This window comes from Eumetopias jubatus, unplaced genomic scaffold, assembly GCF_037043125.1.
Source record: "Eumetopias jubatus isolate StellerSeaLion01/CBP00866 unplaced genomic scaffold, mEumJub1_p1.0 scaffold_3, whole genome shotgun sequence".
NCBI classification, from domain to species: Eukaryota; Metazoa; Chordata; class Mammalia; order Carnivora; family Otariidae; genus Eumetopias; species Eumetopias jubatus.
Window position 1 is genome coordinate 51584740 of NW_028274809.1, and position 18618 is coordinate 51603357.

At 37.0% G+C, this 18618-nt stretch overlaps 1 protein-coding gene across 4 annotated transcripts in view; it reads right to left on the minus strand.

Moving 5' to 3' along the window:
- Positions 1-1554: 1554 nt before the first annotated feature.
- The window catches only part of ITPRID2 (ITPR interacting domain containing 2), a 37229-nt gene continuing 20165 nt past the window's right edge, over positions 1555-18618 (minus strand). Inside the window, exons 10-18 of one of the 4 annotated variants that reach the window (XM_028122741.2) lie at positions 18265-18353; positions 15697-16908; positions 12928-13005; positions 12721-12848; positions 12182-12332; positions 11056-11121; positions 9675-10139; positions 3379-3496; positions 2564-2653 (exon numbers count right to left, since the gene is read on the minus strand). In XM_028122741.2, the coding sequence (XP_027978542.1) occupies positions 3392-3496; positions 9675-10139; positions 11056-11121; positions 12182-12332; positions 12721-12848; positions 12928-13005; positions 15697-16908; positions 18265-18353 (2294 nt within the window). In that variant the 3' untranslated portion in view covers positions 2564-2653; positions 3379-3391. Of the gene's footprint in view, positions 2654-3378; positions 3497-9674; positions 10140-11055; positions 11122-12181; positions 12333-12720; positions 12849-12927; positions 13006-15696; positions 16909-18264; positions 18354-18618 lie in introns of all 4 variants that reach the window. The other 3 variants (XM_028122744.2, XM_028122760.2, XM_028122751.2) reach the window with 3 other exon arrangements.

Consider the following 18618-nt stretch of genomic DNA (forward strand, 5'->3'; position numbering starts at 1 on the left):
ATACATAACTTATTACAACTTAGAGCTTCAGCTTTAACTACAAGAAAGAATATTTCCTCTTCCCACTTCTTGGAAGCTATCAATTCTTCCTTTCCAGGAGAGGAAAACAGAAAAAAGGAGAACCTATGCTTTGGTTTTGTATTATTCTTTCAGTAGCACCACACTCCCATGTGGACGAGTGAGGAGCATGGGCAGTAGACCATCTCTTCAGGAATCCCCCAAACAGACTTTTTCTTTACATTATTTTACATGTACTTCACTGCATCCTTATTGTCCTCTAAAAAAGTTGAAGCGTATTATAAACCTAAAACTGCTCTAAAAACATGAAGTGTTTTTTTTAGAAAGTCGAAGATGGCCAGCTGAGCAAATAGTCTTAACTGATGTAATGCATATTTTAAATGTTACTGAAATTCAATTGAACGTTCATAGAGGAACAATATGTACTCAAGTCTTAGTAGCTGCCCAGTTTTGTCCATGGTATATCACTCACGGTGACTCCCAAATTCCAAACCACCATTTCAAGATTCTTTTTCTTCTTTGCCTTCTTTCTTCAGGCTCTGAGCACATGTGCAAGCTACAGACAACTTGGGTTCTTAAAAACAGTTCATCATGCACGTAGGAACTCAAACTCTATACATTCTGAATAACCTTTACTAATATTCTTGACTATTTGAACCCCATCCTTTCCACTTCCCATTTTTTAAGACTTTACACAAACTACATCTTCTTGGTAAAGACTTCTCTGACCACCCAGGCTACACTCTCTCAAGTTCTTTTTATGATTCTTCTTCATATTTTTTCATTTGGTACTTGTAAACTTACCCATATAAAAAAAGATGCCTTCTTCTCTCTCTCATTCATTTCTACATAACAGGAGCTAGCATGGTGGCTTTTAAACACAAAGATTTAAAATGGAGAGAAGGATGAAACTCTAATAGTGAAGTTCACTTTATTTCATTTATACACTAGAGAAATGATTTGACCATTGGTTTTGTCTATCACTGCAATTGTTACATCTCTAATTTTGATTATCAAACTCTGGGTATCTTGTATTGTCAGAAATGAACTGTAAGTGGCTACAAAGCTGAACAGTTGAAATCACCAATGCCTGTATTACTTTTAATATGGAGTGCCTGGTTTATGTGTATCATTGCTATTATATTAGAATCAACTAAACTGAGTAATTTGACCAGAGAATAAAATGATACTTTAATGTCTGTTCTTTGGAGTTTAATAGTACATTTTAAAGGAAAGTTTTATTTGGCTTCAGATGGTAATCATTAGGACCACAAAACTAGATGAGACCAAGAGGCATCAGTACAAGCTCTTTCTCCAGGGTGGTCTGGTCTTAACTGTATTTTTCAAAGCACCATAGAAGCCTCTTGAGGAAAAGGGAATATCAACCTATTAGGTTATATCCAATTCTTTTGGACCTTATTTGTTACTCATCAAATCTAATCCAAATTCTTCACATTGTAAAGAAAAGAAACTATTAAAAAGATGTTAGGCAAAATAAATACTTTATTGTTTTATTTTTAGAAATCAGCCTTTGTGTGATAATTCAAACATTTATAAACCTTTTAGATATTCTTTCAAAGAATATTGTTAACATCTCAACCACCTTTGATTAAAATTTCACACAAAGAAATATAATAAGAGTTGAAAATTATAAATGCTAAAGGAATAATTCTAATAAATTTGGTTGTTACTTTACACATTTATTTAATACATACAAAACCAAATAGGAAACCACCTTCTTGTTTTTTCCCCCTAAAAACAAAAAGTTCTCACTGGTTAAAACGGAATTAAAACCATCTATTATGAGGAGAAGACAAATCTAAATTACTTCCATTTTGAAAAACAAAACCAGCTTATTCTTTTCTATCCATTCAAGTCAGAGGTCCCATTATTTTGGCAATACTCTCTACTGTTTAGTCTAAAAGAAGAAGAAACATCTCCTTATAAGAAGTCTGGACAATGCAAAAAGTATAGTGTTTAACATAAGGCTTATTTCCAAAAGAAAAATACTACATAAGCTATAATAAAATTACATTTGTCTTGGTAAAGTAACAATGCTTACAGTGTAAGAACATTAAGTAGTTGTAGGTAACCTCATACAATTCTATCCTACTGCTATTAGTAACCTCCTCAAGAATTAAGAGCAATTTTTACAACAGAACAGTTTTTCTTCTTGGAAGTGACACTGATTAATAGCAGTGGAGGGAAAATCATTGGTTGCTTCAAGCTCAAAAAATGAATCAGTTATTGCACAGTAAATACCTCATAGAGGTCAGTGTTTTAAGAAGCTAGTCTGAAGAAATATGTTATTTATAAGTTGGTTAAGTCTGGAAGTTTTCAAGTTTTAAAATTAATTCTATATAGGGAATCAATTGGAAAATATTGACATACAAATAAATATTAGGCTTTTCAAATGGCTACAGTTTTGGTAGTTTAGAAAAGAAAGAAAGTCAGCAAAGTGCCTAAGTTTCTATGTACGTTTCTAAAAAAGATATGCATAGAAGAAATAAACATTGTACACTGTATACAGTAGCCCAGCTCAGCAGCAAGTATCTTCTGAAGCACAAATAACACCTCCACCAGTGTATATCATCGAGAACTCCAACATCGCACAGCCAATAGGATCCATGCCAACCTTAAAAAAGAAAGAGAAGTGAGCATTAAACATTTTTCAAATATTAGTGTTAAAACATTCTTTAAAAGGAGGATGAGAATCTTCTCTAAATATATATATATACACATATGTATGTGTGTGTGTGTATATATATAACATCCTTTTTTATAAATTGTGATATGATTACATATGGACCTATAGAATACTTTATTTTTTTAAAGATTTTATTTATTTGAGAGGGAGAGAGAGAGAGAAAGTGAGAGCACAAGAGCACCGGGAAGGAGAAACAGACTCCCTGCTGAGCAGGGGGCCAGATGCGGGGCTTGATCCCAGGACGCTGGGATCATGACCTGAGCCAAAGGCAGACACTTAACTGACTGAGCTACCTAGGCACCCTGGGATACTTTTCTTTAAAAGACAAAAAAATTAAGAAAGATACTAATAATTTGTGATTAATTCTCAATCTTGGTCCAATGGTATCAAAATAATGTTTGGTTTGCAAGTTCTGATTCCTTCAATTCCAGTATTTATCTACTATAATGAAATTTCAGTAAAATAACACACTATCGATATCCCCTAGAGGTGAATATTATGAGATCTGACTTGCTTGCATTTCCAATGGGGCTGTATGAGTTTTTCACACTGCAGGGTAACCTATTATATATATTCTAAAAATTAAAAATGAGCCAGAGAAACAGTCCTGGGTAACTAAGAAAACAAAGCATTAAAAACTAAGTAAAATTTACCTATAAATTCCATTTAATGACTATCTTGCTTAGAATTAGATGCTTTACTTGAAGATACTGCTGCCAAAAGTCCACTTACAATTTCCCGTCTGATTTCACCAACAATAGACTCTTTAATCTAGAATGGAAAAAGAGAAAAATAAGAATTTAACAATAGGATTATAATCTTACTTTTTCTGTTTTCAGAAAAACAACAATAGCATTTAATTCCTACAATCAGCTAAGCCATTGAGAAACCCTCTTGTAAACCTTCATGAAATATAGAGAGGTAGTGAGGAATCAGGTCCATCTATCCTCAAACCCAGGTCAGTGTGTGGTCTGGTGTAACTCAGATAATTCCATTATAAAATAACATCACAATTCTTAAGTTCAGAACATCAAAAATGTTATTTTATAGATTAAAAAACTTCATTTGCTCCATGACACAAAGTAACCAAGAAGAAGTGACCAAATGTTAGATTCACTTTCATGTTTTTTATTAATGTCTATTTTTGTATGGTCATCAACAGTATACTTAGTGTTCTCATTGTTAAGAAAACTCATTAGTGGCAAACTAGTATACTGGTATATTGCCTGTTTATACCAACTGAAAACAAAGTATCTAAAGAAGTTGTATATTGTTTGAACCTAACAGGCACATTTTAAGTGGAAAGAAAAAATAATTTAGTATATTTTAAAACATGAAAAATATCCTCTAAACCACCACAGACTCTAAAGAAATAAGTTTTTCTTTAGTTGTATGGTAAAGGCTTGTCACCTGTCTGAAAATTTGCTTCAGATAAAGATATATAATCTTACTTTATTGTTGGAAAAGGCAAACAGACTTAGGGGCAATGATAATTCCATCAAGATTTTCTTTTCCAGATGCCCAGACACTACACATGCCTATCCATGCCTTTTTCTAATGATACAGCATCACCTCCAAATAGCTCTTTGTGAAGGCTTTAAATGTGGATTTCCTGAAATAAACTGATAATGTCTTCCCAAATTAGAACTTGAGACACTTTCAAGCAGCTTTTAAAAATTCTACATTTCCACAGTTTCCTGTCAGCCTGATCTATTTCCTAAAATGTTCCTAAGTACATCCTGAACACATCTCAATTGAAGTCTTTCCAAAAATGGCTCTGTAGTAATCTGTCATGCAAAACCGGTACATAATACATAGATTTATACAGAAGTATTCACAGAAACAAATGCTTCTTAGCTACCTACTAGCTATACTGGAATATATTTAAATAAATACAAACTTCTCCTTTTATCTTCTACCAATATTTCTAAATTTTAAACATCAGGAAAAGTTTTTGACTTTCATAGTACTTCAGATTTATTTTTAAGTGAGTATGTGTTGGATACAAATATTATGAAAACCAGAATCTCATAGCCACAATGTATTAAAGCACAAATACAATGTGTTGAATCAGAACCTTTGCAAATCTGTTATTTACAAGACAATGAGTAGTATAGTCTTCCCAGTCCTGTTATTCCATGCAATGTGGCAATTTTATTAACTTCCATCATTCTTTATCATTCAAAAAATAAAACAGAAGCCAAAAAGTATTCTCTACAAACCAAAAATGGGTGCCAACATTTTTTGAGGGTACGAACATTACTGGAATAAAGCATAAAAGAAGCATGGCCAAGGAGGATGTTATAATCTAGACGGGCACAAAATGAATATTGTTTCATAGAATATTAAGAGGAAAAATAATGTATTAATTCACTAAAACATAAGAACAGAGAATAAGAGACCAGTATGGGCTACAAAAGGAAAAAGTAAAAACTTCTCAGAGAATGACAGACCTTAAGATAGTAGGTCATGAAAAATAAGGGCAACTTCAGGTCCCAGTGAGAGAAAACTGCAGCAAGAGCACCTCAGAGGAGAGGGGAGCAAGAAGGAGTGTCACCAACAGATGGTTCCCACCAGGGAGAAGGAGCCTGGACTAGGAAGGGTGAGGTCAAATGGAGAGTGTTGCGCTGTGAGCTACTTCAGGGAGAGAAGTGGGTCTCACTTATCAACGTATCCTGGCATAAAGTGCTTGATAAATGTCTGAATGCTTGCTCTGATGAGAGAGAGAGAGAAGCGACACAGAGCGAAGGCATGAGAGGGAGAGAGAGACAATATCTGACACAGAAGGTAGAAAAACAAAGGATTATAGACAGACTAGAACTGAAAACAATAAAATGCCTTTAATAATTTGTTGAAGGAATAAACGTATGGACAAATACGTGAGCTCCCAGGTCTCACATGCTACAGGGAGGAGGGAGGGATTAGGAGTGAGAAAACTCTATTGGGATGGATGGGAAAACTGCCCTTATGAGCAGAGTTTCCAAAACGGGGTACAGGCTGAACACAGACTTGAGTGAAATTAAGAAAAGAATGTTCTTTGGCAATAGAAACAGTTCTTCTATTCTGTTCCAAGTCTGAAGTGTGGGCTAACAGGCATCTACTGGGTCGTGACTTTGTGGCAGCCATTAGATCAAGCGATCGCTGAAAGAAACTGTACTAAGAACACAGACAAGCTATGTATTTACCAAAACACATGTTTAAAGCATGTCAGATGGACTGTAATAAAGATACTAAAAGGCATGAACCAAGCCTAGAAAATTCATTAAACAAAAAAGAACTCTTTAAAAGACAAAAGCAATCTATGTTTATTCTTTGATGTTTAATTCTGTTGATTTGCTTCTATGGCACTTGCTCATTTATTCTATTAAGTAATCTTTTTAAGTAATTGTAAACAGTTTCAGGCCACTGATTACATACATCACAGACCACCTGGGCAAATTCTAAGAGTGTAATTTTTCCCCACTACAACATATACAATCTGTGCAAAAGTGGGTTACCTTTAATCTGACAAAAGCTTTGTTATTGAATGAGTATACTAAACATTTGTCTGAAAGGACTTCCAGAGTTCTCCTTCAAAAGAATTCTACTGTATTAACACACTATAATGAAAGCATACTTTTTCAAAACTTCACATATGGTGAAATGATGAAAACAAAAACCTGACAGACGTCATTGTTTCCATGCACCCATGAGTGCAGTTAAGAAAACTCCCCTGAACGTGTCTGCCAAACATGCTTAATCCTCACCTGCAAAACATTCAACCCAAGCTTAAATCCTGCCGTCCTGAGGAGTGGCTTTGTTAATGGTGTCAGGGGCACAGAATTTACTGGAAAGGCAGAGTCTAGTTTAATTTTCTTGGTAGCTGATATAATAGCTTTAATAAGCTATTCAGTACCATGTGTATTTAAGCAAAAAGATTATGGATTTGAAATGAATGGCATCAAGACTAACCTGAATTTTATATATATTATAAACTTAAGTTTAACAGAACACCCTTATAACTGAGCTAAGATAGTATCAACACATTATTTTTTAAAATTATAATTGGCATTGTACTAACTCATCTAATAATGTGTATTTTTTAAGTGCTTCAAAATAGTTTATTTTCTTAAGTACATCAAAATTCCTCTTAACACCTTGTTTCACCTATATATTCTGCTTGGTAAGTCCTTATCTGTAAACAGCAAAAGGTAAATGTTAAGCCCAACTTCCTCCAAACTGCCAAATGTTGAATTAGGGAGTTTCTAATAAACAGGTTTAGTTACAAATTCTGAAAAATTCCTCAAACATTTGCCTTGCATGTCAGTTTAAATGTCTTTGAAATTATAAAATCTTTCTTGTTTTATGGGAGGTTCTATATAAATGATCAAATACTTCTCTAGGACCAAGAAACAACCATCTTTTTTCTATATGCTATGTTCTATCAGCCAAAGAATAAAAATGTTCTGGTCTAGGAATGCTTTACTCCTTGGAAATTACTCACAGCACAAATCAGACCGCCTATTAACAACTTTAAAAATGCGGACTCAAGTATGCATTAACGGAATATTTATGCCAAACAAGCAAAATTATGTCAAGTTTTCAAGGAAAACTTTCAAACTAAAGCAAGCTAAAGGGAACACCATTATTTCTAGGGGAAGAAAATGTACCTTAAAACTTACTTCTTAATATATAAATATAGTGTGGAGAAAAATAATTACTTAATTTCATGCAACAATTAATCTTTGATATGAAACATAAAAATGGATTATAATCATCTGCACCTAACTGAGCAAGATGGATGTACCAAGCCTGCTATACAGTAGCCCGCTGGATACAATCAACTTATAAAAATTACATTTGTAGAACAAATAAATTTATAGAATTAAGACCTTTTAAACTTTAAGCTGGTAATTCAAGTGAAAAATTATAAACATGCAGTCTCTTCTGCTATAATGCTGGTTTTGAAAATGTAAATTTGTCTCAACATGATTGAAATATTAGGAAACAACTTGAGTATAATATATTTTCACGTCTGCTTATGTGCAGTTTCATCTATAAGAAATACTGGGTGAATACAGATAACTGCGTTCAGCTGAACCTAGGAACACAGTACACAAAATACATATACATTAAATATCTACCAGTTATCTCAGTTCACTGTGTCATGAGCCATACGTACTTACATCTGGTATTAAAACTTTCTGCTGGATTCCATCTTACTCTCCTCTGTTACCTTGCAATACCTCACAAGCTGTAACCCTTCCAAAGCCCAGTTCCACAAGCAAATCTCAGGTATTTTTCAAGATTAAGTACCATATTTATTGCAGTATTTATGTATTTCTTAACCATTTAACAGGTATAAAATTGTGCTATTTTTGTTAGGTTTCTATCCTCTTTTAAATATGTCACAAAGTTTTGGTTATGCTTCTAATCCTATTTTCCCCACAGTGGTGCAGTAATAACCACAGTTACTATAAACTAAAAATTCCAACAATTTTTAGGAATGTATATATATATCATAGTAAAACTGCATTTATTTTTACAGTACTTCTCAAGCTACTATTATGCAGCTATGAATGATGGCACCTCATACACATGAACTAATCTCTGGACCCAGAGGATCAATAGCCCATTTGAGAGAAGATTCTGGCCTGCTGCCACCATTCTTGACCTATAACCACTACAAATTTGTTCTATGTTACTCATAAATTAATTTCAAAAATACATTAGAGGTTCATACTGCTGAATTTACTGGAAATATGCAGATTAAAAATAGGGAGCCACTGACCCTAATTTCTCTGGCCTATTTTGACCTTTTCTATTTCTAAATTCTTTAATACATTATATTACATGTTTTTCTGGGTAATTTTTTGTTTCCTGAATTAGTCTTATTTACCTTTCTACTTTTTTTTAAGATTTTATTTATTTATTCGACAGAGAGAGACACAGCGAGAGAGGGAACACAAGCAGGGGGAGTGGGAGAGGGAGAAGCAGGCTTCGCGCTGAGCAGGGAGCCCGATGCGGGGAGCCCGATGCGGGGCTCAGTCCCAGGACCCTGGGACCATGACCTGAGCCGAAGGCAGATGCTTAATGACTGAGCCACCCAGGTGCCCCTCTACTAGTCTTTAAGCTTAAGGATTTCACATCTTATATATATTTTTCTTTTATCCCTTACAGAGCATCACACTCATTAAGACTCTTATGAAGTGATTTTTTTTTTTTTAATGTATAGGATATCCCCCTTTTTAACCAATGGAAAGATCCTTTCTCATCATGGGTTTTAGTATCAGTGGGAAAGAACTATGGATAATTATGGTTCTTCCTTAGTTACTCTTAAGAGAATAGATTGAAAAAAAAATATATTCAACATGTGTAATTTTTATCCTGTGCAGTCTATTACATTTTGTACCGAGACAAAGTGTGATTTGGGAAGAAAAGGAAAAAATTAAAAGCCATCAAAAATTTTGATCTGTACTCTCACTTTTTAAATGATATATATATTATTATTCCTTCTTATTGCCTGATCCTAGTGTCCTAAACAGCTATTTTACTAATTTTCTCAATTAACTTTTGACCTGTTGACTACTAATCTTCTTAATTTTTTGCAGTCCTTTTGGTAACCCAGAACTATGGTTAAATGCTTCCGGTTTACACATTGCTATCACGCAGGGTAAACCTTTTGTTCATTCTGTATTTCTATCTTTGAACAACTCATGTATCTTCCATATATCTCCACTACCCACTAAGATCAAATTCTTTATACTTATTATTTCACACTGGAGTATAAAATTTGCAGAAATGCCATTAGAAACATATCCTAATAGACATGAGCTAGCTCTCTGAAAATTTAAATGCTCTCTGAAAATTACTGAATACAGTGAATCAAAGGATTATCTTATAAATAATGTTCAAATAAAACCTCCTCCAACACATACTGCCAAATAAATTAAGCATAGATTTCACTCACCTCCCGTATGACTTGCTGCAACTCATCTTGCTCCACATTTTTATGCATTTCTCCAGCAGCTGGCATTAATGGGATTTTTCCATTCCCTTCTTCCACTTCAGATTTAGGTCCCACAGCCTCCAAAACTTCTTCAGCTGCTCCAACTTCCTCAGAACTTTCCATATCTGGAGGTGTCTGCACAGAGCCCATTCTAGAAGGAGCAGTGGGTGTTAGGGCCACTGATGCTCGGAATACTTTCTTGCTTGGTACCAGATGGGTCTTGGGTTTGCCCACTGAGTCACCAGAAGGTACTCCAGTTCTTCTGTTAGCATGAGATGGACCAGAACATACAGAAGATGACTCTGATGTTGCTTGGGAGAACACGGATTCTGAGCTTTCTCCAGGAGGAATTTCAAATCCCATTTCTCCAAGTCCCATGCCCAATTCAGACTTCAGATAGGACTGTTCCCGCATCAGTTCAGTGACCTGGAAGTCAGAAAAATTGCAATTCTTCTCTTGAAATTAAGACTGGTAGTTAAAAGAAGATTAAAATTCTAGTTGTGGGGTGCCTGGGTGGCTCAGTTGGTTAAGCGACTGCCTTCGGCTCAGGTCATGATCCTGGAATCCCAGGATCAAGTCCCGCATCGGGCTCCCTGCTTGGCAGGGAGTCTGCTTCTCCCTTTGACCATCTTCACTCTTGTGCTCTCTATCTCTCATTCTCTCTCTCTCTCAAATAAATAAATAAAAATCTTTAAAAAAATAAAAAAATAAATAAATAAAATAAAATTCTAGTTGTGATTACTGCCAAAAATTAGAATGATTCTAATTCATTCATTTAGTAACTACTCAATTTCATTTGCAAAAACGTAGGAAAATGTAAATTCATGGTGAGACAAAGCCATAAAATACATAACTAGACCATATGGTTGGACAAAATTTTACTTGTTACTGCATGGGTGTCCAAATTATTTGTTAAGGAATAGTAACTAGTGAAAAACAAAATAGCTAATCATAATGCTTTGGCACCCAGATTAACCACTTTCTTTAAAATATAATAAAAATCAGCCTCTTGTTCAAAAAGTAGTCACCTTACAAATCCAACTACCTAAAGGACCTGGAAATAGACTGTGAAAGCATATTTCCTCTGGATCATAAATACTTTTCATAATGCATTACATCCTTTACACCATAAAGATAAATCACCACTGCAATTAACTGGCTTTCTGGTGGCCTAAGATGGCAAAAGACTTTCAGAAGTGCCAAATTCACTTCCAATCACGTTAGCTACCATCAAATTCTGTATTTAAAAACAAAAACATTTCTTCTACACTGGGAAAATTGTGTGTTTATGAAATGTTATTATCATTCCCTTCCCCAGTGATTTGAAAGGAGAGAGGCTTACTGGTTCCATTACATTCAATGGAGAAGGGCATGACAAGTTATCAGCGCTTCTACTGCCACACATTCCCTGAAAAAATAAGAACAATATATATGTATGTATGTATAAAATATTTCTTCAAAATGCAGGTGTTTCACAATAAAATGAATTGGCTATTTATTGCCCTAAAACATTCTTTTATGTCACAAAGGTCACTCTCAACTGTCACGGGATCCTATAAAATGTGTTAATTCTGACTGAAGGTTCACAGGAGATGTTGATTCTCTGCTGTCACCAACACGCATTTCTCAAAATAACGATTGAAACCTTTTACGGAAAAAGATATTCACCGGTGATAAGTGATAGTCTCACTCTATGCGACACATATATTTATGTGTGTAATACACATTCTTATTCTACTGATTCTACTCCTTATGGGTGCACATATATATGTGTACGGAGTCATCTATTGTTAACAACATCAAGTATGTGGTTCAAGTAACAGGAAAGTTCACTATTTTAACATTTCAAAACTATATTTCATGACTGCAAAGATAATACCAAAAAATAATCAACTGCTGAAGTTTACATTTCACTCAAAGAAACATCAGAAGTTTGAGAAGTGATACAAAACAAAGTATTTTATTCTCTTGGCTGTATACATGTTTTCTGCCTTTAAAAAAGATCTCATTTGATTCCTCAAAAAAATATAAAGACTGGCAAAGAATCCAAAATAAAGGAAAAATTTAAAAGGAATAGTTATTTATTCAAAGGCAAGAAGGGGAAAAAAGACTGAGTGAAATATATATTTATGTTCTTGGCAGTTAGTTACAGGCAGTGATTAAAATCTAAATTAGTCACATATTAACCCACTATCGTTTTTCCTTTAAAACTCCTAAAATTTTGTATTGCTCCTTATTCTTTATGAAAAAAATATGATTAAGATTTTTCAGTATTTTTCTAAATATACTAAAGAAGAAAAGAATCACAACTTGCACATTCAGCTGATCTGTGGGAAAGGTTCCTTAAACATTCTGCTTGCCTCAATGCCATTAAAATGTTTTAAAATTAAGGCACTGGTTCTGAATGATGTGGAACACGATACGTAAATCCTAAGTGACAACCGCTGACAAGCCCCAAGGCGCCATACCACGAAGGCTGAGGAGCGGAAGGGAGAAGGCATGCGCACGGCGCGGAACTGCTCCTCCAGGGCCAGCAGGCGCTCCTCCAGCTGCAGTTCCAGGTCCTGAAGTTCCATGCGGACCGAGTTTCTCAAACTCTGAAGCTGATCGACTTCATACCTATCGGTGTGATGACAGGCACAAGGTTGAAAAAAGTGGTCTGGAGACTTCACATTCACCACTCCCTCACAAGCCGTTAGAAGGAACTGAGCTGGCCAGTTCTAAAAATCAGCACGACAGCAACTGCCGCAGGTGTGACCAACAGGACAAATGGTCTTTCTTCCTCTACCCTCTCTCCCAAATATTCCAGACTAAAAAACAGATTACAACTGCTGTCTTCCTTAATACAGTGAAAGCAGTTTAATTGGTAAAACACTATGCCTAAGTTTATTTACAGTGATTCACAAAATAAAAGGTACACAGCACTAGACATAAAACCAAAAAGGCAACGACGCTTTTTTGGAATGAAAAATATTTTGAGTTACATTAAGACAAAATGAACTTTTACCTTTCCTCCTCGGTCATATGATGATAAACCATGGTTTGCTGACGCAGCATTGCCAACTCTAAATCCATCATTTGCGTTCTAAATAAATTCAGACTCCGCCTCATTACCTGGAGTTCCTGAAAAGTATTCTAAAATACAATATGACAAAATTATACTTCTAAATCACATAAACTACTTTGTAACACAAAGATCTAAGTAAGAACTTACTTCATATAGAGGTAGAACAGATGATTTCTGAGTACTATACACAGCAGCAGCAAGATCAGGTCCTCTCGTCATAGGGTACTTTAAAAAAGTGAAAGTATGATTACAAATCAATGTTAAAGTGGTTATTTCCAAATTATCTACAGTGTTAAAAAGGTGGAATTTGGGACCTATATAGTTTTCTATATAAGGCAAAAAACAAAACAGAACAAAAAATAACCAACAACAACCAAAAAATCCCACTTTATTTTGTAAGCAGGAACCAAATCAGTCCCCAATGCCACCTAGATTACCCCTATCTGTTTCAGGTATAAGTGAGCCTATATGGAACATGTATCATTTAAATCTATGCCTTACAGAACTTCCCTCTTGCCTTGAGAAAGTAGAAAACGAAAACAAAACTCAAAAATACAGAAGTGATAGCAAATTCTGAGATTACAAGAAATTACTGAGTTGGCTGGAGAGAGTAGCAAGCAGTTATACTTATTCATAGACATTTAGGCATCCACTATATGTCACTATTTTAGACAGTGAAGAAAAAAGACAAAAGGAAGACAAAAGGCATTCCTAGCCTTTAAGTGTTCTCATGGTGTAAGAAAAAAAAAAGAGAAGTGAGGAAAAACTTACAATGTTGGGGTGGGGGAGGGGAGTGCTATGACGAAACAAACCAAAATCTCAATTAGGTGAATAAATGATCCCAGCACTAGTGACACCTGAGCTGAGCCTTAACAGTAAACAGCACCTAGTTAGGCAAAGAAAGACAAGGGCAGGGCATTCCAGGTTCAAAAACAAAAACAAAAACAAAAACAGTGGCATTTGTAAAAACAGAGACCTAGGAACACACACCTATTTAGAGGCCTGCATGCAGTCCAACACAGCTGGTGCACACACACAAAGAATGAGACTGGAGAGACAGGCAGAGACCAGGTCAAGAAGAGCATCTGTCTCCTCGGGGTTGGGGAGTGGTGAGAAGATTAATTAGCTGAGTTACTGATGGGACATCCAAGAGGAGATGACCACATCCAGAGCAGAGTAACAAGCTGGTCTAGAAAGGTGCACCATGAGGGTGTAGCAGGACAGAGCCCTGGAAACCCCGTGTTTCACATAATTACAGCTGAAAAGTTGGGTATCTCCCTCACAGATAAAACTAACTACGATTTATAAGGAGGAAGAAGAAATACCCACATTTTGGTTAGAGCAGAAATCATTAGGAGACAGTTGCCATGAGGATAAAATCTATATTTAAAAGAAGGCATACTTGGGGCGCCTCTGTGGCTCAGTCTGTTAAGTGTCAGGCTCTTGGTTTTGGCTTAAGTCATGATGTCAGGGTCCTGAGATCGAGCCCCACATTGGGGTCCGTGCGAGTCTGCTTGAGATTCTTTCCTCCTCCCTCCTCCTCCCTGCCCTTCTGCCACTCCCCCCATGCTCAATCTCGCTCTCTCTCTGAAAAATAAATATTTAAAAGAAGGTATACTTTACTACATAACTTAAGAAGTTGCAACTTGGGGCGCCTGGGTGGCTCAGTCAGTTAAGTGTCTGCCTTCGGCTCAGGTCGTGATCCCAGGGTCCTGGGATCGGGCTCCGCATCGGGCTCCCTGCTCAACGGGGAGTCTGCTTCTCCCTCTCCCTCTGCCCCTCACCCCCACTCATGCTCTTTCTCTCTCAATAAAATCTTAAAAAAAAAAAAAAAGGCTGCAACTTTCGGGGAGCCTAGGTGGCTCAGTCAGTTAAGAGTGTGGCTCTTGATTTTGGCTCAGGTTGTGATCTCAGGATCTTGAGATCGAGCCCCGCATCAGGCTCTGTGCTCTGTGTGGAGCCTGACTAATATTCTCTCTCCTTCTCCCTCTGCCCCTCTCCTCCCTCCCTCTCAAAAAAAAAAAGAAGTTGCAACTTTCATTTTTACTTTCCTAGTGGTTTCCTGTCTATTATGTCATCGTAAGAGATCTATTACATACATTCTAAGCCTCCTGATTCCTAGCAGAACACTGTGATCATTACATTACATTGTCATTTTCATTTCCTCAACTGTCTAAACACAAGTAGCTTGGAGAGAGATTTAGGAAGGAAATGTGAAATGCAAACCTAAGGACAATTTAGTTATTTTCAAAGCTTTTTTGGGGAATTATTTCCAGCCCACTTAACGTATCTGAGAGCAATAATTTTAAGTGACAATACACACAGACTATCCTTATTCAAATTCACACTTTACCTGATTTTTTTTCTTTTCTGGGGTAGTTCCAGTCTCTGAACCCAGTGGAAGCAGACTCGTTCTGTGCCAGGAGACCAGCACCAGGAGTCAGGAGATGGAGGGGAAAGCTTAGTCAGAGAGCTATGAGCAGAACCAGGAGAACGCACGGCGACACAGAAGCTGAGGGGAGGGAAGCTTAGAAAGGAAAGAGGCGGTAAACACAGTCAAATGGCAGAGAAAAGGAGAGAAAGTATTTGAGAGTGAAGATTTTTTTAATAATAGGGACAACCTAAGAAAAAGACCATGGAGAAGAGGCTAAAGAAGGGAGGCTATCTAATGAGCAAAATCTCTTCTCTAGAAGGGAGAGAGATTACAAACAGAGAAATCAACCTTGTTCAGGACTAATTACAGCTACTCCCTCGAGACAGGAGGGCAGAGTATAGGAGGAGAGCAGGTACACATAAGTTTAGGCATGTAAGAAAATGAAGCTGAAGTGGATCATGCCTGATGGGACTTAGTTTCTCAGTGAATTAAGAGGTGCTCAGAGCAATAAAAGAAAAAAAAAAGATATTTTTTTCTCATACCTGTGAAAGGTTCTGCAGTGAGTTTCTAATATCATGCAATACTCTTCGCAACTGCATTTCGATGGCAGAAGGAGGGTTCACAGAGCACGCTCGGTAAGGGTAGGCAGCATGTCTATGCGAGTTAGGACACCCGAAAGGGGCGGTGAAGGCACTACAGGTGGTGCCTGATATGCTGGGAACACTGTGAGTGCTCAGAGTTCTCATGTGCTCACACAGGGGCCTCTCCTGCCACTCAGAATGGCCAGAGTGAAGAGAACAGGCGGACTGAGATACAGGTGCTGGAGCATACAGCGAACAGGCAGGAGTCTTTCGATGATGGCATTCCTCCGGCCTGTTCACCTCGCTCTGAGGGGCTGCTTCTTTCTTCACAGGTAATGGAGAGATGAAAATAGTGGATTTAACTAAAGACTGACCATTGTGCTCGATCACCTCTTTTCCTAATTCCTGTTCCTCTTCAGGTGTGTACTTATAGGTGAAGGAAGGTGGACTGCATCTGGTCTCCTTTCCTGGGGACAACCGGACATTGACAGAGGATACAACTCTTACTGGGCTCAGTAAGGTGGTTGGTAAAGACTGAGACCTTCTTAGAGGATAGCCAGCTTTTGCAAACAAGTACCTCTGTTTTAAGAGATCTTTCGATTTTATCAAGCTACGCCCTACTCTTTGATGAGACAGACTGCAAACCTTCATTTGAGCTCTTTGCAAAGCTGTATTAACTCTGTCCACAGAAGAGGGAGGCCCAGTTGTATTTTCTGAGCCCTTCTCACTGCCTTTAGCTTCGATAGAAGCCAGTGACTTCAGAATATGGTGTGTGGTATAGTGGGCAAATTCACATTCACTGCTTTTATCCACATCACTTTCAGCACTTGCTTCCCTCAGCAGGTCCCCTGGCTGTGCTGGAGACAAATCCTCACTCGATTCAGTAATTTCAGTAACGTGATCTCCTGTGCTGCAGGTGACTTGTGTGTTTCCTGCATTCTCCACAGTCTCACATTGGGGGAAATCCTGGCTATCTGGCCTTTTCTTAGCAGCAGCTGTTGCTGCCTTCTCTCTTCCCTTTGGGAGAGGGACGAGAGACTCCTCCTCTGATTCATTAAAATAAGGCTGATCTTGTGCTGTTGGTGTGACAAGGTCTTCACCAAATGACGTGACTGTTGTCTCACTATCACAGCTATCAGCGCTACTCCCCATGGCCTGCAAGGACTCGGGAACCTGTGAAGGGAAAACATGTAGGAAGATGAAGAACTCAAATGATAAGTATCATTAACAAAAATACCAAACTGATGTGATCCCTCTGTATTTTCAGGGTCTCCCACCTTGGTCAGGGCCCTGGTACTAATCAAAACTGCTTTTCACTGCCCCTAATTGGCAACCCCTCCACTTTCCCACAAAGATTATTCCCGAACTTTACTATTTTCCATAGGTCCCCATTTTCTTTTCTTCCAACACATGACACTGAATCACTGAGAAGATGGACAAACGTTTCTTAACTTTCTTCCCTAACACCTACAAATGTTCCTATACCTCTCCCCACTCCTCTCTGTTCTGAAAGAAAACTGTCCTTTTTTTTTCAAAGCTAATCCTCCAATCTGTGCGTCCAATCACATCCTCTCCAGGACTAGGTATCACTTCACAATTTCATCCCGGATTTTTCTGCCTCTTAGAGGCAGACTGTCCTCTTAGAGCTCTTTCCCTTAGCCAAGCAACTTCCCTGAGTCATTCCCATATGAGAAAGGCACAAAGACCTATCACCCTTATTTGAAAAAGGAGTCAACATTCCTATCACCTCTTCCTTATCATTATTTAATCTCCATTCATGCTTCTGCCTCATTTACTCCCTCAGAACCACTCAAACACTCACTTTCCAAAAAGCCCAATTCTTATCTTTCCAGGCTCATGTCCACAGATTTCCTTTAAAAAAAAGGCTCTCCAACTCCCAGTTCTTCTGCCCACTGGATTATTCTTTCTGAGTCTCTTTCTCTTGTCCGTGTACCCTCAAGTACGATGTTCCTACAGGCTCTTTGGGGTTCTCTTTTTCTCTTATTCCACTTCTGTTTAAAATTTGCTTATAGATATTTTAAACACTTTCAAGATACTTGTGTATCTTTGCATACAAGGGTTCCACATAAACTCCTTAAGGATAAAGATGTGCCTGTTATCTGGGTTATCTAACACACTCTAGCATAAAAGTCACATAATATTCAGCAAGCTATGTAACACAATTATTGTTAGTTATTAAATAAACAATTATGGTAAAATACAGAAACAATTATGGGAAAACAGAAGAAAAATGCCAAACAGAATAGTGATCAAAACAACCCGTTTACTGAAAGCCCAAAAATAAAGGAGAAACTCTCTTTGTTTCTAATGTTCAGTCAGAGAGAGATGTATAATTAGTGAAAACTGAAACCTGTAGTCAAATGCTTAGATAACATCTACATCCTGCCATTTTTATTCTGCCATTTGAAAAATAAAGATTAGACAGATTCAGTCTTGAAATATATAGTTACTGAAAAATCACCAAAATATGAAGTTAATCACAGTGCCTACTACAATAGAAATTTTTACCTGAAGATGATTAAGGGAGAGGCAGTCTGTCGAATCTTCAGCAAAACCACTGCTATCAGAATGCTGACTTGCAGTACGTAATAGATGATCTACCAAAAGAAATGTAGTTAGGCAAAACTGCTAAATATGACCACACTGAAAAGAAAATATTACAGATACATGATTCCTAACAGATATACATATTGATTTCTTCTTAGAAAAATATGCATCACTTATGCAAAGTGTGGCTTCAAAGCACGGGAGGTTAACTCGAATTCATCCCAAAACGGAATCAGGTCTATCAAAAATTCTCAACGTTCAGTGCTAATTAAGTTCCAGTGTTAATATATTTTGGTAAATCCAATTAATGTCTTA